The sequence below is a fragment of the Heterodontus francisci genome, chromosome 2 (genome assembly GCF_036365525.1).
Source record: "Heterodontus francisci isolate sHetFra1 chromosome 2, sHetFra1.hap1, whole genome shotgun sequence".
NCBI classification, from domain to species: Eukaryota; Metazoa; Chordata; class Chondrichthyes; order Heterodontiformes; family Heterodontidae; genus Heterodontus; species Heterodontus francisci.
Window position 1 is genome coordinate 59280429 of NC_090372.1, and position 16029 is coordinate 59296457.

The 16029-nt window shown below is 40.7% G+C and overlaps 1 protein-coding gene across 1 annotated transcript in view; it reads right to left on the reverse strand.

Annotated features, from left to right (window-relative positions):
- Positions 1–2420: 2420 nt before the first annotated feature.
- Positions 2421–16029, reverse strand: part of LOC137384533 (lysophosphatidylcholine acyltransferase 1-like) — a 294731-nt gene continuing 281122 nt past the window's right edge. Inside the window, exon 14 of the mRNA XM_068058678.1 lies at positions 2421–6891. Coding sequence (XP_067914779.1) covers positions 6698–6891 — 194 coding nt within the window. The 3' untranslated portion in view covers positions 2421–6697. The remainder of the gene's footprint in view (positions 6892–16029) is intronic.

Sequence of the window (16029 nt, forward strand, 5' to 3'; positions counted from 1 at the left end):
CAAAGCTAAAGATGATTTTACAGTCCGCCTTTATGTTTCTCGCTAGCTTGCATTCATATTCTTTTTCTTGGTCATCCTTTTCTGGATTCTAAATTGCTCCCAATCCTCGGGCTTACCACTTTTTGTGGCAACCTTATAAGCCATTTCCTTCGATCAAACGCAATCTTTAACTTGTTAGCCACGGTTGATTCATCTTTCCTGCTGGGTTTTTGCATCTTAGACGAATGTGTATTTGTTGCAGACCATGTAATACTCTTTAAATACTAGCCATTGTCTGAATACTGTCAAATCTTTTAGTGTATTTTCCTGATCCACCATAGCCAACTTGCCCCTCATGCCTTCATAGCTTCCTTTGGTCAGATTTAAGACCCTAGTTTCAGAATGAATTAAATCACTTTCAAACTATGTAAAATTCTATATTATAGTCATTATTTCCCAAAGGCTCCTTTACAGCAAGATTATTAATTTCTCCCTATTAGTTTCTATCTACTCTGTCTAGTCCCATGATTTTGAAGACATTTATCAACTTCTCCAACAAAAACAGCTCCAGTTTCTCCAACCTATCCATGTAACTGAAGTTCCTCATCCCTGGAACCATTCTCATGAATACTTTCTGCGCTCTCTGCAATGCCTTCACATCCTTCCTAAAGTGTGATGCCCAGAAGTGGACAGAATACTCCAGTAGAAGCTGAACCAGTGTTTTATACACATTTATCATAACTTCATTGTTCTTGTACTCCATGCCCCTATTTATAAAGCCCAGGATCCCAAATGCTTATGAACTGCTCTCTCAACCTGCTCTGCAACCTTCAATGATTTGTGCATATATACCCCAGGTCCCTCTGCTCCTCCACCCCCTTTAGAATTGTACCCTTTTGTGTAAATTGCCCCTCCTCATTCTTCTTACCAAAATTAATCACTTCACACTTTCCTGCATTAAATTTCATCTGCCACTTGTCTGCCCATTTCACTAGCCTATGTCCTTTTGAAGTTTATCATTATCCTCCTCAGTTCACAATACTTCCAAATTTTGTATTATCTGTAAATTTTGAAATTGTGCCCTGTACACCCAGGTCTTGATTATTAATATACATCAAGAAAAGCACTAACTTTCTACCCTCCACTTCCAGCTTTCTATCTCTCCCTTCTCTTTGTTTTGAATGTTTTTTTGCCATGTTTAAATGATAGGATTGCATCATAAAATTAATTTTCTTTGGCTTTCTGCCAGTTCATTGGAGTCATTTTTCTACTTTGGTATATGTTTGAACTTACGTATTTCAATTTTGGGCCACAGCTGCATAAGCACACTGTCCATTACCTGCTCACTTCTTGACTTCATACTTGAATAGCAGACAGGGATCTCTAACTTCTCCACTCGTGGATTGGATACAGACTGTTTTACATAAGGAGTCTATTAATCAAACTCCCCCACTCTGATCAGGTGAGTTTGCAGAGTTTTGGGCTGGGTCACTAGATCGGGGTTCAAGTTAACTTAATTGCACAATCGAAGGTAACAAAAAGTAAAAAAAAAAAATGCCTGCCTCAAAAATGGCTTACCATCAGGACAAAGATAGACCATGACAAAAGCCATGTGCCTATTCCATTTATTTTGCATGTTTTTTTGTGCAAGGACAAAATTGGGTATCAGCTGGGAGTACAAATTTCTGAAGTTTAAAAAATTATTTATGAAAGTAATCGTTTGGTAGTACAGAACTTGAGTATTGCTGAAAAGAGATATTTTGTCGAAGCTTTTCGTCTTGCACTCATCAGGACAATTCACAAGAATACCAATGGAAGGGAAAGCAACAAATTTATACTGTATGAGAATGGCGGTCACTTATTTTGCCTAAGCATGCAAAACTCAAAACAGTGTCCAACATTAGTTGTAATTGGACAACATTTGCTAAATAATCGTCAGTGAGCTAAGAATTACGCTGACAACCAATTTAAGACTGTCAGTTGGACTTGCAGTGTGGCGCATTTACATGTATTGGATGCCACATATATTATTACACAGGGCAGATTATCAAGACAGAAAGAACGTGTACACATTGCGCCCGTTTCAGCTAAACAAAATAAGTGAGAGCCATTCACTGGTTCATTCCTCGGGACAATGCCTTGACCAAAGTCAAGCTGCCTGGTTTAAATTTCAAACAAAGCTTGGAAGTTAACTGTCAGTCACCATAAACTGGTGCATTCTCCATGGAAACACCTCTACCAGAGTCCACTTGTCAACCAATCAGCACTCTCTTCTCATATTGTGTACATTTGTTGATTTCCCTTACATTGGTATTCTTGCAACTTGTCCTGATGAGTGCTGGACACAAAGCTTCGCCAAAATGTCTGTTTTCATCAATACTCATTTATGAAATTGTTTTGTTTTGTGCTCAATAACCCATTACCAAAAAACACAGCACTCTTATTGATCTGTTTATTCTGGATTCATACAGACAACTCTAATAATTTCACTATGAAACACAAAGTCCAATGTAAGTTTGAGCAGTAATCCCTTTATGTACAATGAAAACTTGAGAAAAAATGGTCCGTTATTGCAACAGTTTTCCGCACATAATCCATCATGAAACTTTTAACAAAGTAAAATGTCTAATTTTGTTCAAGGTAAATGTAAAATACAGCAGTAAACAGGTAGTTAAAAAGCAGCCTTCTGCACAATTTCATGGATCCTTTCAAAGACAACCAAGAACACAGGACAGCTTGCCCGAGGTATTTTTTTTTGATAGAAGTATACATATTAAAAAAAACAAAAATCTAATGTGACCGATGTCTGATAATGGAGTTACCTGACTGATGCTGTATGTTAATATGTTATGCAGTTACTTGATGGATGAACATTAAGATGCAGTAACTACACATGTTTACATGATGTATATTTATCTAGTCTTTTAAATTAGTTAGTTCAAATAAAAAAGTAAATTATCTCCTAAAACCTATAATCCCAAGAATCTCAATCACAGCAAGCATTGAGTGTAAATTTTGAATTTTCTGTGTTGGTACAGTGACCAGTTTCCATAACAAACTATTCCCAACAGTCACAGGATTTCCTAATGTTACGTCATTTTCTAGAACATGATTGAAAATGTATGTCCTCACTGCGGTGAAATTGTACAGATCTCAGGTTTCAACATCACATGACCCAATCACCTTTCACTGAAACATATAAAAGGGGAATTGGAAATAGCTGTTCAGTAACATATACTTACAAAATAAAGTCAAAAAATCCTCAGAAAAAGGACATTACATTTCAAAGAATATCACAAAAAATATTAATGATTCATCTGGAGTTATCCACAATATTTGGACAAGACCAAACTCTTCCTATTGCACTGTAATCCTCATTGAGGCTCATTACATATTGTGCTGGAGTGCATTTTTTCTAAAAGTCACACACCTGATTGCAAAAGGAATCTAAGTTCAACATCTTCAGCGAACATAATGTGTACAGTACCAAGATTTATTAACTTTTGATCTGATTCACCATTATTCACATGGAAGGATTTACATGCATATATTAACTCTAAAAATAATTATGCAATAGTTGCAATTAATTTTGAATAGACATAATTTGATTATACAAGTGGCAGTGCCAATGTATATTGTTCAGTAGGATTAAACTCATGAATTTCATCACAGTATCCATAATTTCTGCCCCCACACCCCACCCCCCCAACATCAATTCAACCACTTTCCTGATAATGTCAATGGTTGTTTTAACACTGTTGGATGTTCATCAATAAATGCTTCATATCATCCAACATCAGTTCAACAAAAAGGTGCGTTATATAGTACATCAAAACAACATTGTCAACTAACTTTGAACTGTTCCTCTGTGACATTATTCAAAATTAAAAATGCACAACTGTTTTAAATAATGAGCTTCAGCATAATTCTCAGTTGACTGACCTTACTCAGCATTAACGTACACTAGTTCCTTAGACTGATGGACTATGTAGGTTTAGCTGTAGGTATCCCGTTCATTGGCTTCCGGCTAATTCTATTATTATACACCATCATTCAGCCAACAGGAGTAAAATACACAACTGCATTTATAATACTTAGAGATAAAGAGCAGACAATAGGTTTAAGGTCAGCAGAATGCCATTTTCCCACTAAAACATCCTAAAGCACTGTAGTAATATTTTTCAAACACGGTTTACATATAGATCCATTGATTAAAATTAATGTACACCATGGAAAAAAGCTAAAAATGCTAACTAAGGTACAGTGGCAGAGTTTACTTAGGACATTTATTCCACACTCAAAATAATGGGAATGGATGTATAAAATCATTCTGTATGAGCAATATGCAGGTTTCCTGTACTCCTGTGCTTTCACCATTTTATCAACAGAAATCACACAAATGAATTATAATTTTCCTTACAAATAATAACTTGTGCACTTAGCTTCCACCCATCTAATTTTACATGCTACAAGGCAAACAAAATTGACAAAACAAGAGACATAGTTAAGAAAAGACCACACATCTTTAAAGGGGAAGAAATTCAATTACTGTCTCCATTTTTTAAATTTGCAATCTAATCTCTCCTCTGCTTCTCTCACTTCACCTGAAGGAAAAACAAAACCATACAAACTATACACCTTCAACCCACTTGATCTGTTTTTTTGCTGGTGGAAAGCAGAAATATCAGTATCCCCAGAACTGACCTGATTTTCACTGGCAGTGGTGCTAAATTTATAATACTTGAGATTGATGATCATCGTCCAACTTTGAATACTCCTGATAGGGTTATTACCACCAGAGCTCAAAAAGGACTAAGCCAGTCAATACTGTGCATCAGTACAACATGGACCTACATGAATTTTCACTATCTCTAGACAACAGCAATTTGCCAGATTTAGGATGATCTTCTGATGCAAATCATATATTCCCTAGGCTTCCCAAGTTGAAGCAGCTATAACTATGACAAGTCCAATCCTCAATGGAACAATTTGGCAACACATGGAATGAAATCATTAAGAGTTGAACTCTTTTTTAAAAAAAAACAACTCGTTACACATGTGGCATCAGTACCTACTGATCTCAGTAGCTGTTAGCAGCAGCCCAAACATACAGCCTCATTAGTGAATACAGTCTTCTCAAGAATTGCAATATTAATAGTTATTCTAGACATCATGGGAAAATTAGGGTTCTGGTGATAGCGTGTGCAGTTATTTTCAGTAGAATCAGCTACATGGCATGACATGAAGGAGCACCAGTTAGATTTAAAACATTATTCAGATCTCCCTCAAGTTTAATATTCTGTGGCCAAGCAATCTGTTTCCATGGAATTTCTTTGTTCCTTTACAAAAAAAAGTCATGTCCAAGATTTCTACCTCTTACTTCATAATATTTGTACCTTTGAAATTTGAACTGTACTCTCCCTTCATTTTAAGCCATTATCAGATATACATTATTTGTTTCCCTTTTATCCTCAAACTTTAAATGTTTAGAAAATAGAATCAACAAAGGTTCTATAATGAGACAAGAAGTCATAGAGATGAGCCAGAATGTGAATGCAGTATGCAATGTTCTTGGCTAGCACATACATAAATGATTCTTATATTGGTAGAAGACTCCATCCTGTTTTAGATCCAGAGATATAACCTTGCCCTCCCAAGCTGCAGGCAGGGTGGCTATTTTCACATACTGTGCACAAACTGGTATGCACCATCTGATTCAACATTCTGACATGTAGTTTAATTGTATGGCCATCTGCTTATTGGTCCATTATAACACTTACTTTCTTGTTCTTTCCTCAAGTTAAAACGCTTTATGGTATTTGCACACATCAGACAACATGCTCTATTACCAGTTCAACTAAATCCATATGATTCATTGCTCAGAACAGTCAATCAAATGAATTATTTGGGATAATTAACCTCAAGTATTTTCCATCACATTGTTACATTAATAGCAACTCAAGACTTTAAAAATAATTCCTATGCAACCATAATGGAATTAATCTGGAGTTACTATGAAGTTATATCCAGAAAATTAATCAAATTTTAACCTAAACATGATGCATTCCCTCAGTCTGTTCTTTATACTTCATTCACATTAGAAACATTTTCCTCTCTCCAGTTATTACAGCCAAAGCAGGGAGCAGAGCGATGGTACTTAAAATATTAAATAAGCAACAGTATCCCAGTTAATACATCATTACACAACAGAACCATCATTACACAACAGAATGTACCACGCCAAAAAAAGGTTTGTTATATTGTAACACTTGTAGGAAAACACCATTACCCCCAACTTCTGCAAATATTATTTCAAAAGCTGCTTTGCGGTAAAATTAAGCATACACAAAATAAATGGACTATGAACAGTTTAAAAAAAAAACAAAATGTGCTCGCACAACTGCAGCTACAATTTTTAAACATGCATAGTCACCATAACACACATTATAAACGTGAAAATGGAACTGAATAGGTGCTTGGTTCCTTTCAAGTACAGGTACAAATAATAAGCATCTTCACAATCTTGGCTTCCAATCATATTTAAATTTTTTAAAAAACTAACTGTTTCCAAGCTCAACTCATAGATATTATACTGGAGAGGTGATAAATACAGAAAAATGGCAGAAAATTCAGACAGGAAAGGACATTTAGTCAGGTTAACGTGTGTGCCCTAAATTGGCCTAGCCCTCTCACCAGGAGAAGGATCATCCCTAAGGAGTTAGTTAAGTTTTTTAACAAAGGTACTTTCTTCTTTCTCCTCTTCTTGGTCATCAGGTGAGAAGTCTGTGCAAAATCCATTAGCAGTAGGAGCAAGCTGGTGTTCCAGGTAGCCTGTGAAACCCATCATCTGGTCTGGGTAAAGATACTCCTCAGCATAATCAGGATTCATACTTGAAAACTTGCAGAAGTCCACTTAAGTGAGAAAAATGAACACATGAAAATGATTATGCATTCCCTATTTGTGTATGGTTTTCCTAAATGCCACTCCAAACAGTGACAGGAAGTATAAGCATAACAGCCCGAGATCCTTTACATGTCTAGATATCAAAATTCATGGGCTGGGAGCAGTGGGGAGAAATAGTTGCACAATTGGAGTGGATAGGATGGGCCCCTATTCTTGTGGATGTTGGTAAATTCTACCATAAATTGGGGCAGGAGCTTCTTGTATCCATCACCCCTTCCTTGCAGACATCATCTGAATAGAAAGAATTATATTGCCATCAGAAGGATATGGTTATGTTACTTTTTTTTTATTCATTCATGGGATGCGAGCATTGCTGGCAAGGCCAGCATCTGTTACCCATTCCTAATTGCGCGAGAAGATGGTGGTGAGCTGCCTTCTTGAATTGCTGCAGTCCACATGGTGTAGGTACACCCACAGTGCTGGTCTAATAATCTAGAAGTCTGGACTAAGAGTCCAGTGAACTAGAGTTCAAATTTCAGTTTGAGAATTAGAGTTCATCAAGTTGTTGGATGCCATAAAAGCCCAAGAACTAATGTCCCATAAAGGAAGCCTTCTGTCCTTCCCTGGGATGTGACTCGAACCCCACACCAACATGCTTCTTTATGGCCTAAAAAGTGGCTAAGCAAGCCACTCAGTTGTATCTAACTACTACAAAGAGTAACTGCACCCATAAAAGACTCACCAGCACCTTCTCAGGGCAACCAGAGATGAGCATTAAATGCCAACCCTGACAGTGATGCCCACCTCCCAAGAATGAAAAAGGAAGAAATCCTGCCAGTTCCACCTCCGCTGCCCCAGTACTAATTTTGCCTGCATATAGGACCAGATTCTGATAGAAGTGGGGCTCACCACTGCCTCAAATGCCAGTTTCCCAACTGCAAATTGAAATTTAAAATGCATTTTTTGTGTATCTCTGTGGCCATCCTCAGCTGGAACATCTGTTGTTGCTAGGTTCTGCTCCAAAGTTCTTAATCCAACCAATTCAGATATGAGTTAGTGGCATAGTGTGGGCAGTTGCCACCCCCACGTCAATGGAAATATCCCTATCCTGGGATTTGGATTGTGTTCACTGCAGTGGTAAGTAGGGCCTCAAAATATTTGCTGCTAGCTTATAGCAGATGCTGCACACTATAATAACCAGACATTATAATGTTTTTGCATTTATTAACAATCCAAGCTGATATAGTATAAACAATTTGGATTAATAACTAACTACATAAATTTAAAAACATTATTGGAACATAGTTTCCTGTCAAAATAGAGTAGTTCTGAAAAGTGCACTGTGAATTTTGATATTAACATATGCACTTTTTTGTGCAAAAACATTTTTTATGTTAAGGCAGGAACGTTGCATTGAGAAGTAAATACTTATTACATCCAATGTCAGCAATCAAAAAACTCTCAGGGCAGGCATAGCATGGGTTAGGTGATACATAAAACTCCAGTTACACTGCCTCAGCAAGGTGCCTCAATTGCAACCTCCAAACAGTTAACTCCTATTGTACCTTAATGACATTTCTACTTCAGACAACCCAGCCTTTGGGTCCTTGAGGTTTTGCATTAAAATCAAACAATTGGTATTGTGTTACAGATACAGACAGGGACTAGAAAGAAATTGACAAGATTCATTTTATTCTGGACTCTGTATCTACAAAGTGGGTGGTACAGTTGCGCAATGGATGGCACTGCAGCCTCACAGCTCCAGCGACCCAGGTTCGGTTCTGGGTACTGCCTGTGCGGAGTTTGCAAGTTCTCCCTGTGACTGTGTGGGTTTCCTCCAGGTACTCCGGTTTCCTCCCACATGCCAAAGACTTGCGGGTTAATGGGTAAATTGGGCATTGTAAAAAAAATTGCCCCAAGCGTAGGTAGGTGGTAGGAGAATTGAGGGAAGTGGGGATGAGAGAGGAAAAAATGGATTAATAAAGGATTAGTATAATATGGGTGGTTGATGGTCGGCATGGACTCAGTGGGCCGAAGGACCTGTTTCGGTGCTGTATCTCTCTATTACATCACACCTGCTCAGATTAGATTCAAACCCAGTTCTCTGAAAAATAATGGTGTCCTTGTATATTATGTCACCAATCCCCTTTCAATATCTTATATAACCAAAGAATCCCATTATATACATAGTGATCGCTACTTTCAGTTGTAAAGAATATTCCTTGCAGCTTTAGGAATGTCCACAGGTAAACTTGCCACACTGCAATTACACAATGTGGGCACCAGGTGGCAGAGTTGAGCATATTTCAGTCATCTGTCTATTTTCCTAAGCTTTCAGAATGTGATTACTGAATTTTTTTTAAAGTTTACTTTGTTTACAAAAATATTTATTTTAAAGCAAATAAATTGACATTTTGAAACTAAAGAACTTGCATTTATAGAATACCTTCCATGACTTCACCTGATCACAAAGCACTTCATTACACTTGCAAAGTTTGTTATGGGTTGTCACTTATGTAAAGTTGGGAATGCAGTGGCCGATTTTCATACAGCACGTTCCCAGAGATAGTAATGAGATAAATGACATGTCAAGAAAACTTCATATGCCAAATGAGAAATATTAATTTATTTGGTTGGAAACTTGCATTTAAAAAGGTACTGGACCTGCACTTAAATTGCTGTAACCTGCAAGGTGATGGACCAGGTGCTGAACAGTGGGATTAGATTGGGCAGCTAGTTTTTTTCAGACGGCGCAGACATGATGGGCTGAATGGCCTGCTTTTGTGCCATAACTTTTCTATGGTTCTATGGCAGACTTTTAATGGCAAAAAATACTACAGTTGACTTTTTTAAAAATAGCAGCCGATAATGGCCACTGCAATTTTCATCTGAAATACTAGGAGACTGAACTGGAGACAAAAGTCTAAGAAGCAGCCCAGCCAGAACAATGCTTTGACTAACTGAGCAGATTACCCAGATCATCCTAGTTAGCGGGCCATGCAAAGTCATCCCGAGGCATTCATAAGTGCAGATGTCCTTCCAGGGGGTGAACATTGACAACCCCACCTGTGAGAGCTTTCGGGTTTCAGACTTTGGACCTCATTAAAAACAAAGGGGATCGTGAAAACCATGCGACTGTGTCAGTCTCTTAAAAAAAAACAGAAGCTTTGTTACACTCAGAGAAGACAAGCAGAAACTGAGACTGCAGCAGTAGAGAAAGGTGTGGGCTTCCCTTTCTCTCTACCCAGAAAACATCAAGTTTGAAAACTGTCCGCAACTGTGGACCCTCCAAGCCTACAGACTGCTACCAGGGGAATAGAGCCACCTACAATTCTGCCTTCAAGAAAACCCTGAGCAAAGCAGGCCAACCACAAAGTGCACTGTGACCAGCAAGGACTTCAAGAATACAATTTCAGTCAGAGGACTACTGGATCACCCACTTCACAGACTGTGTACGTAAATTTAATTTATTCTGGACTTTAATCCAACAGCTAAATCTATTTATCCCTCTGTAATCTATTTGTGTGTGCGTGATTCTCGTGTGAATGTGTGCATGAATGTGTAGCATTTCTTTATGTACTTTTAAATTGGGGTTAGTGTTAAGTATAATAAACTTATCTCTATCTTGTTCAAACTGAAGAAAACCTGTCCAATTGGTTCTTTCACAATCACAGTAAAGGTAAAAGATAAAACACTCAGAGGTGGTAAGCCCAATCACTGTTTAAAAAAGGAATAAACCCTGTTGCAGTTAAACACAACGAAGGGCGACAGGGAAGCTGGAGACCCCCTCCTCACCTCGCCGTAACAGACAACATAATCTATTTTACTGATGTTGGTTAGGAGATAAATGTTGGTCAGGACACCAGGATTTCACTGTTCTTGGGTTTCACTCACACTTGCTCCTCACTCTTCTGCTGGATCTGCAGGTCTTCGCTACCATTGCTCACCTCCACTGGTCTCCTGGATCAAGCTCTGCTGGCACATGGCTGAATATCCATGCCTCCTCAGCTCTCTTGCCAAATAATAACCACAACAGTGAATCCACTGATACTCTGCTCCTCAAACATTTCCTGGATTCACTCCTTCTCTACAATGATCTTTGAACTTGGACTTTGATTCGTCAATGCTCGAAGCGGACTTCAGCTCGTCTACAAGTCAACCTAAACCTTTATGTTCAGACTCCTGTCCTCTGTTTATAACCAAAGGATATCTCCTTTAACCTCTGCCATGCCGATATAACCAGAGTTCCATCAATATCCATTTGTGCCCTCATTTGATTGCATCTCCAGATCTTCTATCTCCTTCTATTACTTCTATCTCCATGTTCTTCTTCTTTTTGGCCACTTCTGACCTGTCTCCTCCGTTTATCACTCATTCATGCCACTTTTTAGTTCTCCCTCCTCTGGTGCTTTGCACACTTCTCGACTCAAATCCCTATCCTAACTCATCACCATCTCCCTGCTTCCCTAGTCTCAGGCTTGAATTTCTCAGCATTCTGCAGAGCACCCATCAAGGCCCCCATCACTGCTATCTTACAAGCAATAACCTCAAATGCCCACCCTCCTTTCTCACCGACCTTCCTGTCCACCAAGACTGCAGGAGGCTAATCTCATCAATTTCCTTTCCATCGTGTTCATTCCCTCCAGAATGTGAGAATGAGGCTATTGCTATCCATGACCTTATTGTGAATGACAGCATTGAAATCATGGCTCTGACAGAAACTTGCTTTGTGGATGGCAACATCTTGCCCCTTACTGAAGCCTCCTCGCTTAGCTATACTTTCCATCAACTACTTTGCCGAAACTGCCTTATTGATGGCATGGCACTCACCACCAAATTACATCGCGCTCTCTCCCCTACTCCTCTCACTGCCCTCTTAGGGTCATAGAGAGATACAGCACTGAAACAGGCCCTTCGGCCCACCAAGTCCACGCTGATCATCAACCACCCATTTATACTAATACTACATTAATCCCATTTTCCCTCTCACATCACCACCTTCTCTCAATTCTCCTACCACCTACCTACACTAGGGGCAATTTTTACAATGGCCAATTTACCTGCAAGTCTTTGGCACGTGGGAGGAAACCGGAGCACCCGGAGGAAACCCACACGGTCACAGGGAGAACTTGCAAACTCCGCACAGGCAGTACCCAGAACTGAACCCGGGTCGCTGGAGCTGAGAGGCTGCAGTACTAGCCACTGCACCACTGTCTTATTTGTCCTTAACCACTCCTTTCACATCAACCTTCCTACCCCATATTCATGGCCATCCCTTCATTGCGATTTCCATAGCTTCTCTACTCCCACGGTCTTGATCCCAGACAAGGCCATCTCCAAGCACTTCCTTGCATCAGCCCCATTCCTCCTATTCCAACCCCACTTCTGTGCCCGCCCCTAAAATAAAACTCTTCCAAGTCAATTAGAACTACACTTTCACATTTCAACCTGTACAGCCTTTGGACCTCCATTTGTCACAATCTTTCTGCAGCTGCCAATCTGCTCAACCTGCCCCCACTTCCTCTCCTCCGTCTGATCATTTGTAAAACCTTGGGTGCTTCCAACACCATCCCCAGTGTGGCCCCCTTAAGTCTAAGTGATGCAGACTTGAGCGTATCTGGTGCACAACTGGTTAAACCATCTATCACAAGATCTGCTTCATCATATCAAGCGCGATTGGATCTCTTCTGTCAAATCTGATCATTGCCCCAGGATTGCCGTGGAGAGCATAGATAACCCCTAGCTGCTTTCTCCTAATACCAACAATCTTACTAAGCTCCTGCCACCCTCACTTCCAACAGCAAGCGCGAGGAACTTATGGAATTCTTTGTCATTAAGATTGAGACCATCTGCTCAGCCTCCTCTACCACAACTCCTCCTGCCCGTTGGCCATCAAGCCAAACCTCCCTAAGGGCCCCACCTTGTCCAAGCTCTGAACCTTCTTCCAATTTCTCTCCCATCTCTCCCTATGCCCTCCTTGAGCTTATATTTTCCATGAGACCCTTCTGCTATTCCCACTAAACTGCTGACCACACAACTTCCCTTCTTGGCCTGCATGCTAGCTAAAATAATAAATGGTCCCATGCCTCAGGTGCCATCACACTCCCCTTTTAAAACCACAGTATTGCCCTCATTCCTCTCAAAAAATCCACCCTCAACCCCTCTGTCACTGCAGAATATTGACCCTTCCCTCTACCAAATTCTTGAATGTGTTCTTGCCTCCCACATTTGTGCCCATCTTTCTCGCAACTCTGGGACGCAATCTCTCCAAGCAGGTCTCCATCTTTACCACAGCAACAAAACAGCCTTAACCAAAGTCACAAATAATATAACTTTGACCATGATACAACATCCCTCTAAGAATCATAGGATGGTTATAGCACAGAAGGATGCTATCCAGCCCATTATGTCCATGCCGGCTCCCTGCAAGTGCAACACGGATAGTCCCACTCCCCCACCCTATTTCCCGTAGCCATGCAAATTTTCTCTTCAGGTGCTTATCTGATTCCCTTTTGAAAACCATGATTGAATCTGCCTCCACCATCCTCTCAGGCAGTGTATTCCAGATTCTAACCACACGCTGCATAAAAAGGATTTTTCCCACGTCGCTGTTGCTGCTTTTGCCAATCACCTTAAACCTATGTCCTCTGATTCTCCACCCTTTCGCCAATGGGAACAGTTTCTCTTGATCTACTGTCTAGACCCCTCACAACTTTGTACACCTCTATCAAATCTCCTCTCAACCTTCTCTTCCTCAAGGAGAATAACCCCAGCTTTTCCAAACTATATACTTACATCAGTGGTGGGAAAGTTATTGGAAGGGATTCTAAGAGACAGGATTTATATGCACTTGGAAAGGCAAGGTCTGATTAGGGATAGCAGCATGGCTTTGTGCGTGGGAAATCATGTCTCACGAATTTGAGTTTTTGGAGGAGGTGACCAAGAGGACTGATGAGGGCAGGGCGATGGACGTGGTCTACATGGACTTTAGCAAGGCCTTTGACAAGGTTAAGACACGCAACTTAAGACACTCATCCCTGAAACTTATCTCGTAAATCTTTTCTGCACCCTCTCTAAAGACTTAACATCCTTCCTAAAGTGTGGTACCCAAAATTGGATACAGATGAGGCCGAACCAGTGCTTTATAAAAGGTGCATCATAACTTCCTTGATTTTTAGATTAGATTAGAGATACAGCACTGAAACAGGCCCTTCGGCCCACCGAGTCTGTGCCGAACATCAACCACCCATTTATACTAATCCTACACTAATCCCACATTCCTACCAAACATCCCCACCTGTCCCTATATTTCCCTACCACCTACCTATACTAGTGACAATTTATAATGGCCAATTTACCTACCAACCTGCAAGTCTTTTGGCTTGTGGGAGGAAACCGGAGCACCCGGAGAAAACCCACACAGACACAGGGAGAACTTGCAAACTCCACACCGCCAGTACCCAGAATCGAACCCGGGTCCCTGGAGCAGTGAGGCTGCGGTGCTAACCACTGCGCCGCCCTATTTTCCTATGCCTAGATTTATAGAGTTATAGAGCACAGAAAAGGGCCCTTCGGCCCATCATGTCTATGCCGGCCATCAAGTACCTAACTATTCTAATCCCATTTTCCAGCACTTGGCCCGTAGCCTTGTATGCTATTGTGTTTTAAGTGCTCATCTAAATATTTCTAAATGTTGTGAGGCTTCCCTGCCTCTACTACCCCCACAGGCAGGGTGTTCCAGATTCCAACCACCCTCTGGGTGAAATTTTTTTCTCTCAAATCCTCTCTCAACCTCCAGCAACTTACCTTAAATCTATGCCCCCTGGTTATTGACACCCCCGCTAAGGGAAAAAGTTTCTTCCTATCTAACCTATCAATGCCCCTCATAATTTTGTATACCTCAATCATATCTCCCCTCAGCCTTCTCTGCTCTAAGGAAAACATAGAGTCAGAGCCGTACAGATTGAAACAGGCCCTTCGGCCCACCGCATCCATGCCAACCATAATCCCTATCTATATTAATCCCACCTGCCCATATGAATCAAGCCCTCCAAACCAGCCAACATCTTTGTGAATATTTTCTGCACCCTCTCTAGCTTAATCACATCTTTCCTGTAGTGCGGCGACCAGAACTGTACACAGTGCCCCAAATGCGGCCTAACCAAAGTTATGTACAACTATAACATGACGTCCCAACTCTTGTACTCAATGCCTTGGCCAATGAAGGCAATTAATTCCATATCCCTCTATGCCTTGCTCATTCAAGTACCTGTCCAGATGCCTCTTTAATGTTGCTACTGTTCCTGCCTCCACCACCTCCTCTGGCAGCTCATTCCAGATACCCACTATTCTGTGTGTGAAAAATTTACCCCTTTGATCCCCTTTAAACCTCCTCCCTCTCACCTTAAATCTATGCCCTCTAGTTTTAGTCATCCCTCCCATGGGAAACAGACTCTTGCTATCTACCCTATCTATGCCTCTCATAATTTTATATACCTCTATCATGTCCCCTCTCAGCCTCCTTCGCTCCAGGGAAAACAGACCCAGCCTATCCAATCTTTCTTTATGTCTCAAGCCCTCCAAACCAGCCAACATCGTTGTGAATCTTTTCTGCACCCTCTCCAGCTTAATCACATCTTTCCTGTAGTGCGGCGACCTGAATTGCACACAGTACTCCAAATGCGGCCTAACCAACGTTATGTACAACTATAACATGACGTCCCAACTCTTGTACTCAATGCCTCGGCCGATGAAGGCAAGCATGCCATACGCCTTCTTCACCACCCTGTCTACCTTTGTTGCCATTTTCAGGGAACTATGTACTTGCATCCCAAGGTCTCTCTGCTCAACAACACTCCCCAGGGCCCAGCCATTCACTGTATATATCCTGCCTTGGTTTAACTTCCCAAAATGCATCACTTCGCACTTGTCTGCATTAAATTCCATCTGCCAATCCCTTGCCCACTTTCCCAGTTGATCTATATCCTGTTGTAACCTTAGACAACCTTCTTCACTGTCCACTATACCACCAATTTTGGTCTCATCTGCAAACTTACTAATCATGCCCCCTACATTCACATCCAAGTCATTAATATATACGACAAACAAGAGGGCCCAGCACTGATCCCTGCAGCACACCACTGGTC